At 65.2% G+C, this 14,592-nt stretch overlaps 1 protein-coding gene across 1 annotated transcript; it reads left to right on the forward strand.

The window, feature by feature from the left end:
* Window positions 1-675: 675 nt before the first annotated feature.
* AKNA (AT-hook transcription factor) lies at window positions 676-13,547 on the forward strand (the record flags this gene model as incomplete). The annotated part of the gene is given in 25 exon segments (XM_082295491.1): window positions 676-1,088; window positions 2,420-2,571; window positions 5,127-5,167; window positions 5,169-5,223; window positions 5,226-5,399; window positions 5,540-6,495; window positions 6,948-7,022; window positions 7,481-7,640; window positions 7,779-7,936; window positions 8,435-8,494; window positions 8,603-8,703; window positions 8,801-8,963; window positions 9,046-9,173; window positions 9,249-9,422; window positions 9,588-9,795; window positions 9,892-9,998; window positions 10,182-10,405; window positions 10,556-10,742; window positions 11,013-11,186; window positions 11,322-11,425; window positions 11,601-11,756; window positions 11,845-11,946; window positions 12,438-12,557; window positions 12,868-13,027; window positions 13,271-13,547. Coding segments are annotated over 25 exon segments (4,629 nt in total).
* Window positions 13,548-14,592: the final 1,045 nt, after the last annotated feature.

Genomic DNA, 14,592 nt, shown 5'->3' on the forward strand with positions numbered 1-14,592 from the left:
ATAAATTATGCCAATGAGTCCGCCCACCGCGGCTCTGATTGGGTGCCAGCCGCGGGCTATGCAAATATAGAGTGGGCGGGGGTTATGCTAACGACCTCCCGCTCGGGGCGCGGATTGGCGGAGTGCGGCGGATATGCTAATCAAGGGAGGCCACGCCCCCTGGCGCCGCGGGCCGCGCTTTTGTCCGGCGGGGCCGGGCCGGGACCGGGGTCGGGACCGGGATCGGGATCACAATCGGCACCGGGATCGGGATCGGGACCGGAGCCGCCCAGCGCCGGCCGAGGAGGCGCCCGCCGGGCTCTCCCTACAGGTGGGCAGCGCGGGGCGCTCGCGGGGCGGGGGGTGTCTCTCCAGCGGTGCCCTCGGGCCAGATGTGCCCCAGCTGTGCCCGGGGGGGCCGGGAATGGCTCGGCTGCCCCCTGCAAGCCGCCTGCTGCAGCTGGAAGGAAGGAGAGGGGCCCCGGGGCGCCGCCGGAGCACAGCTGGAGACACAGCTGGAGGCACAGCCCGCGGGCCCCGTTCCGGGGCCGCATCCAGAGCCCCCGGCTCTGCTGAGCGCGGCTCGGGCAGGGCTGGCCCGCAGCCGGGAGCTGCTCGGGGTCCCTGGGTGGAGGAGGAGAGCCCCCAGCCCTGGCGGGGTCCCTGCGGCCGAGGAGATGGGACACGCCGAGAGGGATGCGGAACACGCCGGGAGGGATGCGGAACACGCCGGGAAGGATGCGGGACACGCCGGGAAGGATGCGGGACACGCCGCTCCTGGCCGAGGCGTGCCCTCCCCACGCCATCGCAGCCTTCGTGGCCCCGAGGAAACTTGTCATAACTTTTCTCCTGGCGGTGCCTCCTCCCCGCCGGGGCCGGAGGATTCCGGGAGAGTTTCGTCAGGGGCTGCGGAGGCGGCTCGGAGGCACGGCCGGGGCTCGGCGGAGGCTGCGGGGCCGGGTGGCTGCCGGCGGCTCCTCCGAGGAAGTCGCCGGGGCAGCAGCGTTCAGCTTCAGTTCCGTGTTTTATTTCAAAGGCAGCCGTGATCCTGGCAGCCGGCGGGTGCCCGCGGGTGTCGTGGGTGTCCCGTGCTCAGCCGCAGCCTTTCGGTACCTTCAGGGCAGGGCTGAAATCGGTTCTTAAAGTTCAAGGGCTGCCGGAAAGCACGGCATTGTCTGTACAGGCTGGGAGAGCTGGGGCTCTTCAGCCTCTGGATGAAAAAGCTTCAGGGAGCTCTTAGAGTACTTTCCAGTGCCTAAAGGGGCTCCAGGAGAGCTGCAGAGGGACTTGGGACAAGGGCCTGGAGTGACAGGATGCGGTGGATGGCTTCAAACTGACAAAGGGCAGGATTAGATGGGATATTGGGGAGAAATTCTTCCCTGTGAGGGTGGTGAAGCCCTGGCAGAGGCTACCCAGAGAAGCTGTGGCTGGTTCACCCCAGCACAATCTCCTCGGCCACCTGCCCTGCCGTGTCCCCGCTGCCTCTGGCTGCCCTGTGCTAAGAAGGGATCTCGGTGCCACCGGCTGTGGCGCGGTGACAGCGGCAGCGCTCTCCAGACAGGGATTAGGGCTGTCCTTCACGGGAATTATGGCCATCCAACCCTGGCTGTGCTGGTGTGCTGGAGTTCAGCCCTGGGGATGCACCCAGAGTGTCCCCAGCGAGGACAGGAGGGTCCCTGTGCCAGGGGGAGGTAGGAAAGAGGAGTTCCCTGTCCTGCTGTGGGGCTTTGCTTCAGTGCAAGTGATGGGAAAATGACATTTCCACGGGGTTTTGGTGCCTTTCCGTGGGGGATCTGGGAGGGACATGGCCCCTCCAGCCGCTGGAATTGAGGTGACACGTGGGCGTCGCAGTGATGGTGACAGGCATGTGCTTCCAGAGGACCAGGGAGGTTTGTCAGGCTCTTCCTCGCTGCGATGGTGCCTCTCTTGTTCTGGTAGGAAATAATGCAAACTCAGAACGCAGCGTTTCCGCTTCTCTGCCCTCTTTCATGCCTATAAAAACGGGACTCTGTGGGCTTTAAAAAAGGGTTTATACACCACGAATTCCTCCCTCCTGGAGCGCAGACGCCCCTTGCCAAGTTCCAGCCCGAAGCCGTTCTGGCCTCCTTCAAACCTCCTTAAACGAGACTCAAAATATCCATCTTTTGCCTGGGACGGGGATTAAGCTCCCTCAGCATCCCAGATGTGCAGGGGGGCTTTAACCCCTCGCAGGCAAGTGATTTGGGGGGCACAGGGAAGGGGGGTTATTTCCCGTGCCTCAGGGGTTGTGGGGATGGAGGTGTGGGGTTTAGAGCCCCCCCAGCCCTGCCTGCTGTGCCCAGGGTTGACAAGGCAGTGAAGGCAGAGTGACAGCAGCGCTGTCCCCCCCTCCCTGTCACCGAGCGAGCCCTGGGGCGGAGGATGCTCCTGTCTCCTCCGCTGTCACCGCTCATAAACCCAGGAGCCACGATGGCTTCGTGCTGGCCTTGGTTGCTGCTGCCTCCCTGCCGCACACGTGTAACGAGCTGGGCGGGCTGACCTCGCACCTCCGCCTTTCCCACTGGGCAGGGAGCAGGATGGGGATGGGATCGCTGCCCACGGAAAGGATCAGGGGTTTGGAGCTGAGGGCAGGGACAGGCAGAGACCTGGCAGCACTCATCGCTGCTGGGAGCATCCCTCCCTTCATAATTTGGCTGAGATTTGTGGGGCAGGAGAGGGGCTGAGGGGCTGGGGCACAGCAGAGGTCAGAGTTTTCTAGCTGAGGCCTTTACATTTCTTTTTAGCTCTTCTTGCAGTTGCCCTGTTGCAAAAATCCTGGCTTTCAAAGAGGAAAATTAAAATATGTGGATGTATTTATGCACACACATTTGGGGTTGTTTGTGTTTGCTTTGTGGCTGCTGAGCACAGAGCCACATCATTTTTCAAGCTTTTCTGTGCTCCCATAACAGTGAGAAAATCACTTAGAGGGGGTGAAAAAAATCCGAGCTTTTTCACTCTTGCCACCCCGTGACCATCAGCAGAGGGACTTTCTGGGAAAGCCATAAATGTGGCTGGGTCTGGAAGTGGATCCTGCAGACTATGGCTGCTGTGGACTGTGCACGTGAGACCGCTGCTCAGAAATGGGGTGACAGCCAATGGTGTGTGGGTGAGGCATGGCCTCCTTCAAGAGATGCAAAATCTCTTTAAAGAACCACCAGAAATGGGTAGGGAATGTTTTAACCCTTTATGCCAAGATAAAGGGATAAAACAGCAGCACAGGCTGCTTTCACCCAGCACTCTCCTTCTGGGAATGCTGGGGGTGCTGTTTGGGGCTCCCCATCGCTCTGGGATCCTGCAGGGCTCAAGGTGGGATAGGAGGCACTTTGAGGGGGGAGATCTCTGGGATGTGAGTGAGGACGTCGTGCTGGAAACATCCCAGCTCAGGGAGGAGCTAAAGCCAAAATCCCTCTTTGGTTTCATTAGCTCAGAGCCCAAAGCATCCCACAGGCAGCCCCGTCCTTCCCGGTGCCAGGAGAAGCTGTGGATCATCTCCAGGTGTGGAGAATGGAGTTACCCCTCGGTGTGTGGGGAAAAACCTCATGTAAACCCCCCCCCCCAGGAGGTTTGCAAGACCCTAAGGGATGCTTTGGGCTTTGCTCCTGCCTGGAATGCCCCAAGGATGCAGGCAGGGTTGGGAGCAAGGCAGGTGCAAGGACGATGCCCTTGATGCCAGGTGCTGCTGGAAAATAACCCCAAACCTCACAAACACCCAGGGAATTTGCAGATCTGAGGCTTGGGAGTGGGTTAGAGGACTTTTCCTGGAGCATGTGGGTGCCATGGATAGGTTTACACCTCATCACCATCATCCCTGAGGCAGCAGCACCCCAAAATCACCGCAGCACCCTCTGGCTGAGAGCAGCCACCCCAGGCACTGTGCTTCGGTTTCATTAGCTCGTCAAGCTGTCCTCTGCGTGCCACTAATTACACAGTAACGAGCTGCCTTAATTGTCTGCCTGCAAATGTGCCAGGACGGGCCTCAGAGCCTGGGTCCTGCCACAGCACCCCTGGGATTGTGAGCAGTGTCCCAGGATGGGGCCAGCTGGACCCCAGCCTTGGAAATTTCCCCAGATTTCCAAAGGGAGGCTCCACCTGGCTGAATTTTGGCGCTTTTAGGCTTAATTTTGGGTCTCCTGGAAGATCCCCATGCTGATGTCTTTAGACCAGCTGCTGACGGTCCCAGGGATCTCCCTCCCCTGCCTTCCCACAGCATTTTGCTCTGAACTGGATTAAAAAACAAAGGTTTTGGTGGAAAATGCTGCAGGAGGAGGGTTCAGCCCCCACTGCGCAGGGCCGGATGGGGTTAAAACTTTTGTGGCCACCTGCAAACTTGCAGGAAACATCATTTCCTCCTTCTGCAAAAGCTCGGCTGCCTCACAGGCACAGGAAGGTTTTGGGGTGCTCGGAAGGACTCCCCATGGGGTCACAGTAATGGGGCTGTCCTGGGGATGCTGGTACAGGGTGAGTGTCCCCTGCATGGGGCTGGTTGAGCCTGCTGTGGCCTTTCATGGCCAAAATTTGGGCTTATAGGGTTCAAATCTTGCAGAGGGGACATCGCTGGGAAAACCCCGCGGCCTTTCTTGCCACACCCCACATTTGGGGTTTCAGCATCCGGCGTTCCTCCGGCTGCTGCTGGAGCTCCTGGGAGGGGGTGAGGGGGGAGCTCCTGCTTTGGGGTCATCTGTGGAATGAGTGTGCCAGGTCTCTGCTGGGATCCCTCTCACTGTCAGCCCCCACAATCCAGAGGGGTCTTGGGGTGCTCCTGCCCCCTCCCCATCAGCACTGCTGGTGATCACCAGGGTGCTGCGGCTGCCCAGCTGGGGTGACATCCACAGGGTGCCAGCACGGGCTGGGTGTTCCCTGCAAGGGGGACAAACCTTTTGGGGTGGCCCTGAGAGGTGGCCTTTCCCCACGAGGACCTCACGGCTGTGAGCGATGTGGCAGCTCCAGCTTCGTGGTGGCATGCAGAGCGGGGGGGCCTGATCCGAGGGCGTCCCCCCCCCATCATCGGGGATTGGTGTTGTCCCCGCGATTTGGGGGACACGGCAAACCCCACCAGCGTGGGGGAGACACCTCAAGCAGAGCCCACCATGTCCCGCTGAGCATCCCTCCCTCTCCCCCGGCCCCCCCAGGACGCGGCGGCGATGCTGTGACCTACATTCGCGACAAGGAAGGTCCCCAGCCCGCCGCCACCGCCGCCGGGCCATGAAGCGGCACAAGTGACGGGGCCGGCGCGCCCGCGGCCATGGCCAGCCCGGCACCATGGCTGCGCTGGACACAAACAGAGCTGACGCGCTGGCACGGCGAGGAGGAGGAGGAGGAGGAGGAAGAAGACGACTTTGAAAGGCGGATGGACGAGGATGGGGTCATCGGCCTGGGGGAGGCTGCCAGGAGCCCACCGTGGGGTGAGTCCTGCCCTCCCTCCTGCCCAAAAAGGGTGGTCCCAAATGTCCCAGGAGCTGCTGGAGCCAAGGGCGCTGCGAGGGGGACGGGGCCACCGACTGGGTCTGGGTGGCGACAGCCCCGCGGTGCGGGTGTTTTGCAGGTGACAGTGAGGACCTGGAGGAGGGGTCCCCGGCAGACGAGGGGCGCTGGCACCCACGGCAGGACCTGGCCCAGGAGGATGAGGAGCGGGGCAGCTCCGGGGGGAGCGAGGGGCCCTGGGGGGCGGAGAGCGATGGGGAGCCCTACCCCGAGCTGTCCTCGGAGGGCCGCTGGGGCTCGGGCTCCAGCGGCAGCCCCGAGGTGCTGAGGGACGGCCGGGCTCTCCGCCAGCCCCGGGGCTGCAGCACGGACGGGGGGGACATCTCAGGGCTGTCGGACACCAGCCCTGGCCCTGCCACCCCGTCCCGCCAGCACCGGGGCTGGGGCACGGCCGGCGACACCATCGGGGGGCACAGGCAGGAGTGGACCCCGAGACGGAGCCTCCCTCTGCAGCTCTCCACCGATGACCCCAGCCCTGAGCCTGTCCCCGAGCCGCAGACAGCTGGCACAGGGCTGCCAGCCCCCAGCACCGCCGGCTTGGCACCCACCGGGGAGCCTCGAGACACCGGGAACCCCCCGGCAGCCCAAGGGCACGACAGATCCCGAGTGCCCAAGAAAGCAGCGCCCGCCGTGGTGCCGCCCAAGCCCGCCCGGCAGTCCCGGTCCCTGAGCCCCAGGAGGCGAGCGGGTGGCAAGGGGACGAGGGATCCCTCGGGAACGGGCACCGAGGGCACCCAGTACGGCCGAGGGCGCCTCAACCACCCCCTGCCCGACCTCTCCAAGGTGGAGGCGCGGGTGAAGTTCGACCAGAGCTACCGCCCACCCCGGGGCCGGGTGCTGCCCGCCCGCCCCCGCGGCCCCGGCGGCCCCATCGGCTTCAAATCTCCGGCCGAAATCGTGCGGGAGGTGCTGCTGAGCAATGGGGAGGGGGTCCCTTCGCAGCCCCCCAGCACGGCCGCGCTGCCGCAGGAGTTCAGGTCCCCCAGACAAGCCACGGCGCTGGTGCAGCAGCTCCAGGTAACGCCCGGCTCCCCCCAGTTCAGCCAGAGAGGGCGAACTGGGAGGGAATCCGGGCTGGGAGCAGCAGGGGGTGCAGGGGAAATGGAGGTGTCGCTGTCTCTGGGACACCGATGGGGGGGTTGGTGCTGGTCACCCCTTCCCGGTCCTGCTTGGAGCTGGCGAGGAGGGAAGGAGCAGGGATGTGGGCAGCGCTCAGGCTGGGGACAGGATGCTCGTGTCCCCCTGGGATGCTGATCACCCCCCCACAGTTTGTCACCCTCAGGATGCTTGTCCCCCTGGGAGAAGAGGGGAGCTCTCCCCGCATGGAGAAACGGGGGCCACAGATGGGTCGGGTGTTCTGGAGGGGGAGGTTTCCGCACCCCACTCAAGGCTGCCTCCCCTTTTTATCACCCACCCCTCGGGCATTCCCCCTCCCCCCGCTGTCACCCATTGCTGTCCCCTCCCCACAGGACGACTACCACAAGCTGCTGACCAAGTACGCCGAGGCTGAGAACACCATCGACCAGCTGCGCCTGGGCGCCAGGGTGGGTGGGGGGTCAGGGTGCCTGGGGGGGGGGGTCCTCACTCTGCTCGCTTCTCCCTGAGTTTATCTGTTGTGTCTTCCTCCCCCGGCCCCCCTCCTCTTCCTCCTCCCGGGGAGCTGCGGTTGAGCAGTCCCAGCCCAGGGAGAGGGGGTTGAGACTGGGGGGCCACCGTGCCCCCCTCGCCTGGCAGGGTCCCCTCCGTGCCAGGGCGGTGGCTGAGCCGGATTGTCCCCGGAATGGCGGGGCGCGTCCCTGAGATGGCAGGGTTACAGGCGGAAGCGCGTCCCCGGGTCACCTCCGCCACCTCCCGCCCTGCGCGGGTGGGGAAACTGAGGCAGGGCTGTGCCAACCGCCCCCCCCCACGCGTGTCGCCGCCTTCACCCCTCTCCCCTGCTGTGCCCGGGGTGTCCCCGGGGCACGGTGCAGGCTGAGTTCCCGAACCCGCTCTCCCTGCCCAGGTGAGCCTGTTCTCCGACCCACCGCAGCCCAGCCGCAGCCTCGCCGTGGGCACCGTGGCCACCGGGTGCCGGGTGATGACCCTCAGCATCCCGCAGGCGCGGACAGCGGCTCTGGGCATGGCCACAGCCCCGGCCGCAGCCCCAGCCCCGCCAGGTGCAGGTGTGTTGATCCGTGTCCCTTGTCCCGCTCGCCGCCCTCCTGCTCCGGTTCTGGGGGGGGGATGCTCCCCCGCAGCCCCTTCCTCACGCTGCCGTCACCGGTGCTGCGGGGTCACTTTGTCCTCGTGTTTTCTCGCAGCTGCAGCCTCGGGACCGTCAGAGCGGGGGGGTTCACCCCAACCTCGGTCCCCTCCTCCGCCCGGGGGGGGCTGCCCCGCCTGCCCCGGGCCGTGCTGCTGCCCCGGCCCCCGGCTCACCCGGGCGCTGGCGGGGCAGAGCCGCAGGCTGCAGGCACAGGTAAGGACCGGGGGCCTACTGGGGGGGCCGGGAGGAGGACTTGGGGGGATGCGGGAAGGGGCTGGAGGGGGCTTTAGAGGGGCTGCATGGAGGAGGGCTCTTGGGGACAGTGCTGGTGGGGTCTGTGGGGGCTGCAGGGAGGGGATTTGGGGGGGTTCTGGGGAGCCTGAGGGGAGGGAGGTTATGGTGGTGAGCTGGGGGGGGGCTGGGGGCAGAGGGGGTTTGAGGAGGGTGCTGGGGCGAGCTGGGGAGGGGGTCTGGATTGGAGGGTTGGGGGAGATGCTGCCAGAGGGGCCTGTGGGGAGCGGGAGTGTTGTGCAGTGCTGGGAAGGAGCTGGGAAGGAAGGAAGGAAGGGCTGGGGAGGGGTCTGCGGTGGGGGATTGCTCTGGAGCAGTCTGTGGGGATGCTGCATATGGGGGGCGGCAGGGAGGGGGTCTGGGGGGAGCTGCGGAGGGGGGGGCTGCAGGGCCGGGCTCAGCCCGTGCAATCCCGGCCAGGTGGAATCCTTCGAAAGCTGGATGCGTGCAGGGACTCCCACACCCTCGGAACAGCTCCAGGTGCGTCAGCCCCTTCCCGGACCACCAGCCCAGCCCTGGCAGGAGCAGGGGGGTGGCGGTGCCCGGAGCCGAGTGGGCAGGCTCGGACCCCGCACCCTTGTGCCGCAGAGGATGAGGATGCTGAAGGACGCACAGGATGCGCTGGAGCGGGAATACCTGCGGGGCCGGCAGCAGCTCCCGGGGGCTGCGGGGGGTTTTGATCCTGACCGGTACGTGCTCGATCCCCCTGCCACCCCCCTCCCCAGAGCCCCCGGAGAGTCCCCGGGGGTCGCTGTCCCCCCTGCACTGATGGCTGGTGTCTTGCAGGGTGGTGGAAGGGGAGATTTACCGCCTGGGGCTGCGCCTGGAGGGGCTGAAAGAGCGGCTGGAGCCGGGGGGCAGGCGGCAGCCCCTCCCGCAGCCCCCCCCGCAGCCCCGCTGCCCCGCAGCCCCGTCCCCACCGCCGGTCGTCCACTCCCCCCGCCCCGAGGTGAGCTGGGGGTGCAAAGGTTCCCCACCCCACTGCAGTTGTGGGGGTTGCCTCTCTCAGCCTCTTTTGCTGTGCCCAGCAGAGCCCTGCGCTGGTGGAGAGTCCCCGGGGGACAGCGGGGGACAGCGAGGGGGTGGCAGGGGGGCTGCCCTGGCCCCTGTGGCACAAGCAGCGCCAAGTGGAGGAGGATTTCGGGGACCTGCTGGAGCAGTGAGTGCCCTGGCAGCGGGGCAGTGGGGACACGGGCACGGAGCACATCCCCAAACCCACACGTGGGTCCCCCAGGTACCAGCACTTCAAGTCCTTACCGGAGTCACTGAGCCTGGAGCAGCTGAGCCTGGCGGAGAGCGGGTCCCAGGAGGAGGTGGATGCAGCCACAGCAGGGGATGGTGGCCCCAGCAAGGTCCCCTGCAGGACCCGGTCACTCGAGGAGGGGGCCAACATCGAGAGCCTCCCTCTGTAAGTGCTGTCGAGTCGAGTCCCCAGGCAGGGGTGAGCAGATTTACCTCAGGGTCTCCAGTTTTACCTCAGAGCAAACGGCCTCCATGACAGAGCTGCACCAGGACATTCGTCACCTTTGGGGTTGTTCTGCCCCATCATTCCTGCTCCATCCCGTCCCCACAGGCACCTCCCGGAGAGAAGAGCTGCGACACTTCCCCCCAGAGGACCCCCAAACCTGGGCGACACACGGGGCCACCCATCCCCTGCCACTGCTGAGGAGCCGCCAGCCTCTGCCAAGCCCCCGCTGGGTGTCCCTGGGCCACCACGGGTGCCCCTGTCCCGCCGCAGCAGTGGGACGGGCAGCGCTGCCACCCAGCACGGGCCCTGCAAGGTGAGAGTCCCTGCGACTGCAGGACCCCACCTGCCTGCACCCCCAGAGGGTCCCGGGGTGCTGGGCACCGATCCTGCTCTCCCCGTGCCTCTGCAGGAGCAGCGCATCGTGTCCCCAGAGACCGACAGTGGCTTCGTGGGCTCGGAGGCCAGCAGGGTGTCACCCCCCGTGCACACCCCCGAGCACCATCCCGCTGGCACAGGGTAGGGCCCGCGCTCCTGCCTGCGGGAATTCGGCTCTGCCTGCGAGATTTGGGGGATTGAGGAGGAGCAGGCACTGCAGGAGAGGCAGTGAGGGTGTGGGGAGCGGGGTTCAGGGGAGGTTGGAGATGTGCAGGGTGCCCGTGGCCCGGGATGAGCCCTGGGGGCTGCCTGTCCCTTCCCCAGGACTCCGGGCTCTCTGGGACCGTCCATCCCCATCCCCACCACCCTCCTCACCCCACGGAAGAGAGAGATGACCCCGCTTCCCTCCGAGACAGCACTGATGGGCATCTACCCCCCGGGGGGCACAGGGGGGCCCCGGCTGCCCCCCAGCAGCCCCTCGCAGAGCAGCTCCCCCCCTCGCTGGGCCGAGAGCAGCGAGGCAGGGCCGGACCCCGACGGTGATGGCAGTGAGTGCACAGGGCTTGGCGAGGGACAGAGATCTGGGGAGGCCCCGGCTCTGTGGCTCTGGTTTTTGGGGTTCCCAAACCTCCTGGAGGGAGGTGTGTGCCAATCTCTGCTCTCTGACCTTGGCTCGCTGTGCTCCCCTTCCTCCCCAGCTCACACGGACTCAGAGGTGGGAGACAGGAGCTGTGCCAGCGCCGGTGGCCACCCTGCAGCCATGGCCAGGAGCCCAACCAGCCCCCTGCCATCCCCCCAAACGCCATCCCCCACCCTCCTGTCCCCCGACCTGCCGTCCCTCGACCCGGCTCCCTGTGACCTCCTGGGCTCCCGTCTGGAGCGCGAGTGAGTGTCGGTGTCCCCACCTCCTCAAACCCCACTGGGTGACACAGGGACCCCCCAAAGGCACCCACTGGGCACCCATGTGGCGGCTGAGACCGGACTCCAGCCCAGCCCAGCCCCAGGCTTGGTTTTGGGGAGCGTCACAGCTGCTGGGTGCTGGTGCTGGGATGGGGGTTCTGGGAGGGAGTCGCTGGTGCTCCCCCAGGGCACCCAGCACTGTTGGGGTCCCCGCTGGCTGCAGCCCCCCTCACTGTGACATCTGTCCTGGGGCAGCCAGGCCATCCGGGCGCTGCAGGACGAGGTGTGGCGGCTGAGGCGGAGGCTGGAGGAGAGTCTGCGCCGCTCCCGCAGCTACCCCGAGGGAAAAGCCACTCCCCGTGGCACCCCGGCCAGGAGGCCGCCAGTGGCCAGCGGACCATCGTCCCCCCAGGATGCAGCACCCTCGGGGTAGGTGGCAGGAGGGACCTGGGCATGTGGGGGCGGCGTGGGGACACCCCCAGCCTCGGCCTGTCCACACCTCTGCTGTGACCAGGGAGAGGTTTGGCTGCCAGCCTGGTGACAGCATCTCTGTCCCCTCCGCAGGGACCCGAGTCCCCCGGTGCGGGGCAGGGTGGCCCCCGGGGTCACACCCACATGGAGGGAGAGGTCAGCTTCGCTGCCACGGCACAGGCCGGAGCTGGACCTCGGTAAGTGGGACCTCACCAGGGTGGGGACAGAGGGGACAGAGGACACGCGCTGCTCCCTGCACACCACGTCCCCTCCCCAAACGGAGCAGGATGTTCTGGGGCTGCAGGACTGTGGGGCTGGGTCCTGGTGGTCCCACGGGACCCCTCAGCGCTCAGCCCCGGGCGGGTCCTGCAGGTCTGGAGGATCCCAGCGGATCCCGCCGCGCTTCCCTGTCCTCCGCCGCAGCCTCGGGGTCAGAGCCCTCACCCGCCGGGCCCCGGGCACCGCCGTCCCTGCGGAGGCACCGTGGGAACCCGCCGGGGGCGGTGACATTTCGGGGACAGTACACAGGTGGGTGCTGCTGGCGCTCGGTGGTGGGGCTGAGGGCGGCCACCCTCGCCTCGGGGACCCTGGCCGTGCTCACGCTGGGCTTTGGCAGGGACACGGTACCAGGCGGGGACACCACGTGCCACCCCGGCACCCCGAGAGGAGCCAGGCACCTCGGGGTGTCCCCGATGTCACAGGGGCAGGATGGCATCAGGTGAGTGGCCCCCAGCCCCTTCCAGCTCTCCCTACCACCCCTAACGGCTGCTAACGACTTTAATTAATTCATTAACTGGGGAGACTCAAGGAGGGAATAGAAAACCCACTCCTCATGGCCTGAGGCTGTCCCCACTGTCCCTCAGCCAGACCCCACCATCCCCAGGGGGACCAATCTGAGCAGCTCTGGGAATGCTCTGACCTCGTGTAGGTCCCCCCTTGGCAGCTCTGTTACCTCTGTGCCTGTGGGGGCAGAAATACCTGGGGTTTCCTGGGATTCGCTGGGGTTTCCTGGGATTCCCTGGGATTCCTGGTGTCACCGGGATCGGTGTCACCTGTCCCCAGCTCTGTCCCAGGTTCCAGTGCAGAGCCCACCTTTGCAGACCCTCCTTCCCTTCCCTCCCATCCCATCAGCCCCCTCAAACCCCTCAGCTCTTCCCAAACATCCCTGGCTGGGTCCCACAGGACATTCCCAATTTCCTCTCTCCACAGGTGGATTTGGGGGGGGTGATGCCACTTGGCAGCCCCAGCACAGCACCCCGAGGAGGACGTCCTGCCCCACTTGCCGGGCACCCGTGGGTGCACCAGGCAGCAGGGACAGAGCCACATCTGGTGGGTGACAAGGGTGACACATGCCTGGCACAGCTCATCCCTGTGTGGGGGCTGGGTGGGGGGACAGGGAACAACCTCAGCCCCCTGACGCTGCTTTGGGACAGAAGTGGCAGCTAGTGGTGCCACCTGGCACCTGGGGTTCAGGTGTGCTCACCCAGCAGTGGCTGCCTGGTGTGGCACAGGGGGTGATGGCACCTGGGGCTGCCACTCGATGCGCAGCCCTGGGGACACCTAACGCCTCTGGGGACACCTAACCCCCCTGGGGACACCTAACCCTTCTGGGTACATCTAACCACCTCCCTCCCCTCAGCAGAGCGTGGCCCTGGTGGCACCTGTCCCCCAGGCCCCCGCGTTGGAGCCAAGAAGCCGGAGCAACGCGGCCTTTGGTACTTGGCAGCCACCCCTGCTGCCACCGCTGCCACTGTCTGCCTGGCACCCGTCCCCCTCGTGCCTTATGTGCCCTCCATGCTGTAAGGATGCCCTGGGGCTGGGAGGGGGCTTAGGGAAGGGGTCAGCATCCCCCAGGGGTGCAGGGTTGTCCATCCCCCCCAGGGACCCGCTGGCTTGCCCATGGCAATGGGGTGACACGGCCACCAGCTCCTGTTGGGGGGGGGGGATCTGTGTTTAGGGGATGGGGAAGAGGGATGCAGATAAGGTGGTGTGGGGCCACAGCCACTGAGCAATGCTGAGCCCATGTCCCTTCTCCTTCCCAGCTACTGCTCCCCCACAGTTCCTACCTCAGCCCCAGTCCTGGCCGGGGTCCCCCTCGGTGTCCCCGTGGGACCCCGGCAGGCAGAGAGCCCCCCCCGGCCCCAGGGCCACCACCGCTGCCTGAGCCTGGACCTGGAGGAGCTGGAGGAGCTGAACTGGTCACTGAGCCGGGCCGTGGAGGCTGCCCAGAGCGTGAGGCTGACCACAACCCGCATGAGCCGGGCACTGGCCGCAGAGCTGGGCCGGGCGCGGGGCCTGCGCGGCTCCTGCCTCTTCTGAGGGTCCCGCCAGCACCTCCAAAGCCTCCCTGCCATGAGGAGGAGGAGGATGGGCCCCCTCAGCATCCCGGCACTGGGTGCTCCCTGCCAAGTCTGGGGGCAGCAGGGCTGGAGGTGTCTCCAGGGTGTCCTGCCCTGGCTCCCACCCCCCTTCCCGCTCTCCCTGCAGTTCCTGCATGGCTTGTCCGTCTGTCTGGCCGTTTTTGGGACCCCCTCAAGCTGCAGGAGGGGGGGGATGGCGTGGGCAGAAATCTCCTGGGACCTGCAGCATCCCTTGGGACCAATGGGGTGGGCCTGTGTCCCCCCAAGGCAGTGGCCACCCCACCCTGAGCACTTGTGGGGATGCTCTGACCTCGTGTGGGCCCTGCACAGGTCGAGCCCCCTTGGCAGCTGTGTTACCTCTGTGCCTGTGTGGGCAGCAATACCTGGGATTCCCCGGGATTCCTGAGATTCCCTGGGATTCCCTATCCCACCCCTTTCCCAACCTTTAGGCCTCCTCAGGGGGCTCAACCCCTCTGCCCTTGGACTTGAACCCAGCACAATCCTCCTTGGGGAAGCTCTTTTTTTGGTGGTTTTTATGTGAATTTTTGTAGCTAGTGAGCAGCTCAATCACTCTTTTGAGTGTTGATTGATGGTCTGTAATGTGTGTGTGCGATATATGTGTATCTATAAACGGATATATCTGGATATAGACCTTATCTATATTTATAGATCTATATCTAGAGAGACAGATATAAATAGATCTGTGTATATACAGATTGTATCTGATTCCACAGATATATCTTCTTATGGATACATATATATATATATATCTCTATATAAATTCTGGTTTTCATTTCCAGCACAACCCTTAGGGCATTTGTGGGGTTTTTTCTGCTCATGCCTGGATGTGGCCGCCCACAGCATCAAATAAAATGAAGGATTTGAGGTTTTTCCCCCTGGGATTTTCAGGGGATCTGGGCTGGAAGAGGAAAAACCACCTGCTGAGACCAAAGCAGGTGTGGGGTTTGCAGAGCCCCTGGTCCCTCCCAGCTGGGTTTCTAATG

Source organism: Coloeus monedula (genome assembly GCF_965178545.1).
Source record: "Coloeus monedula genome assembly, chromosome: 21".
Taxonomy (NCBI): Eukaryota; Metazoa; Chordata; class Aves; order Passeriformes; family Corvidae; genus Coloeus; species Coloeus monedula.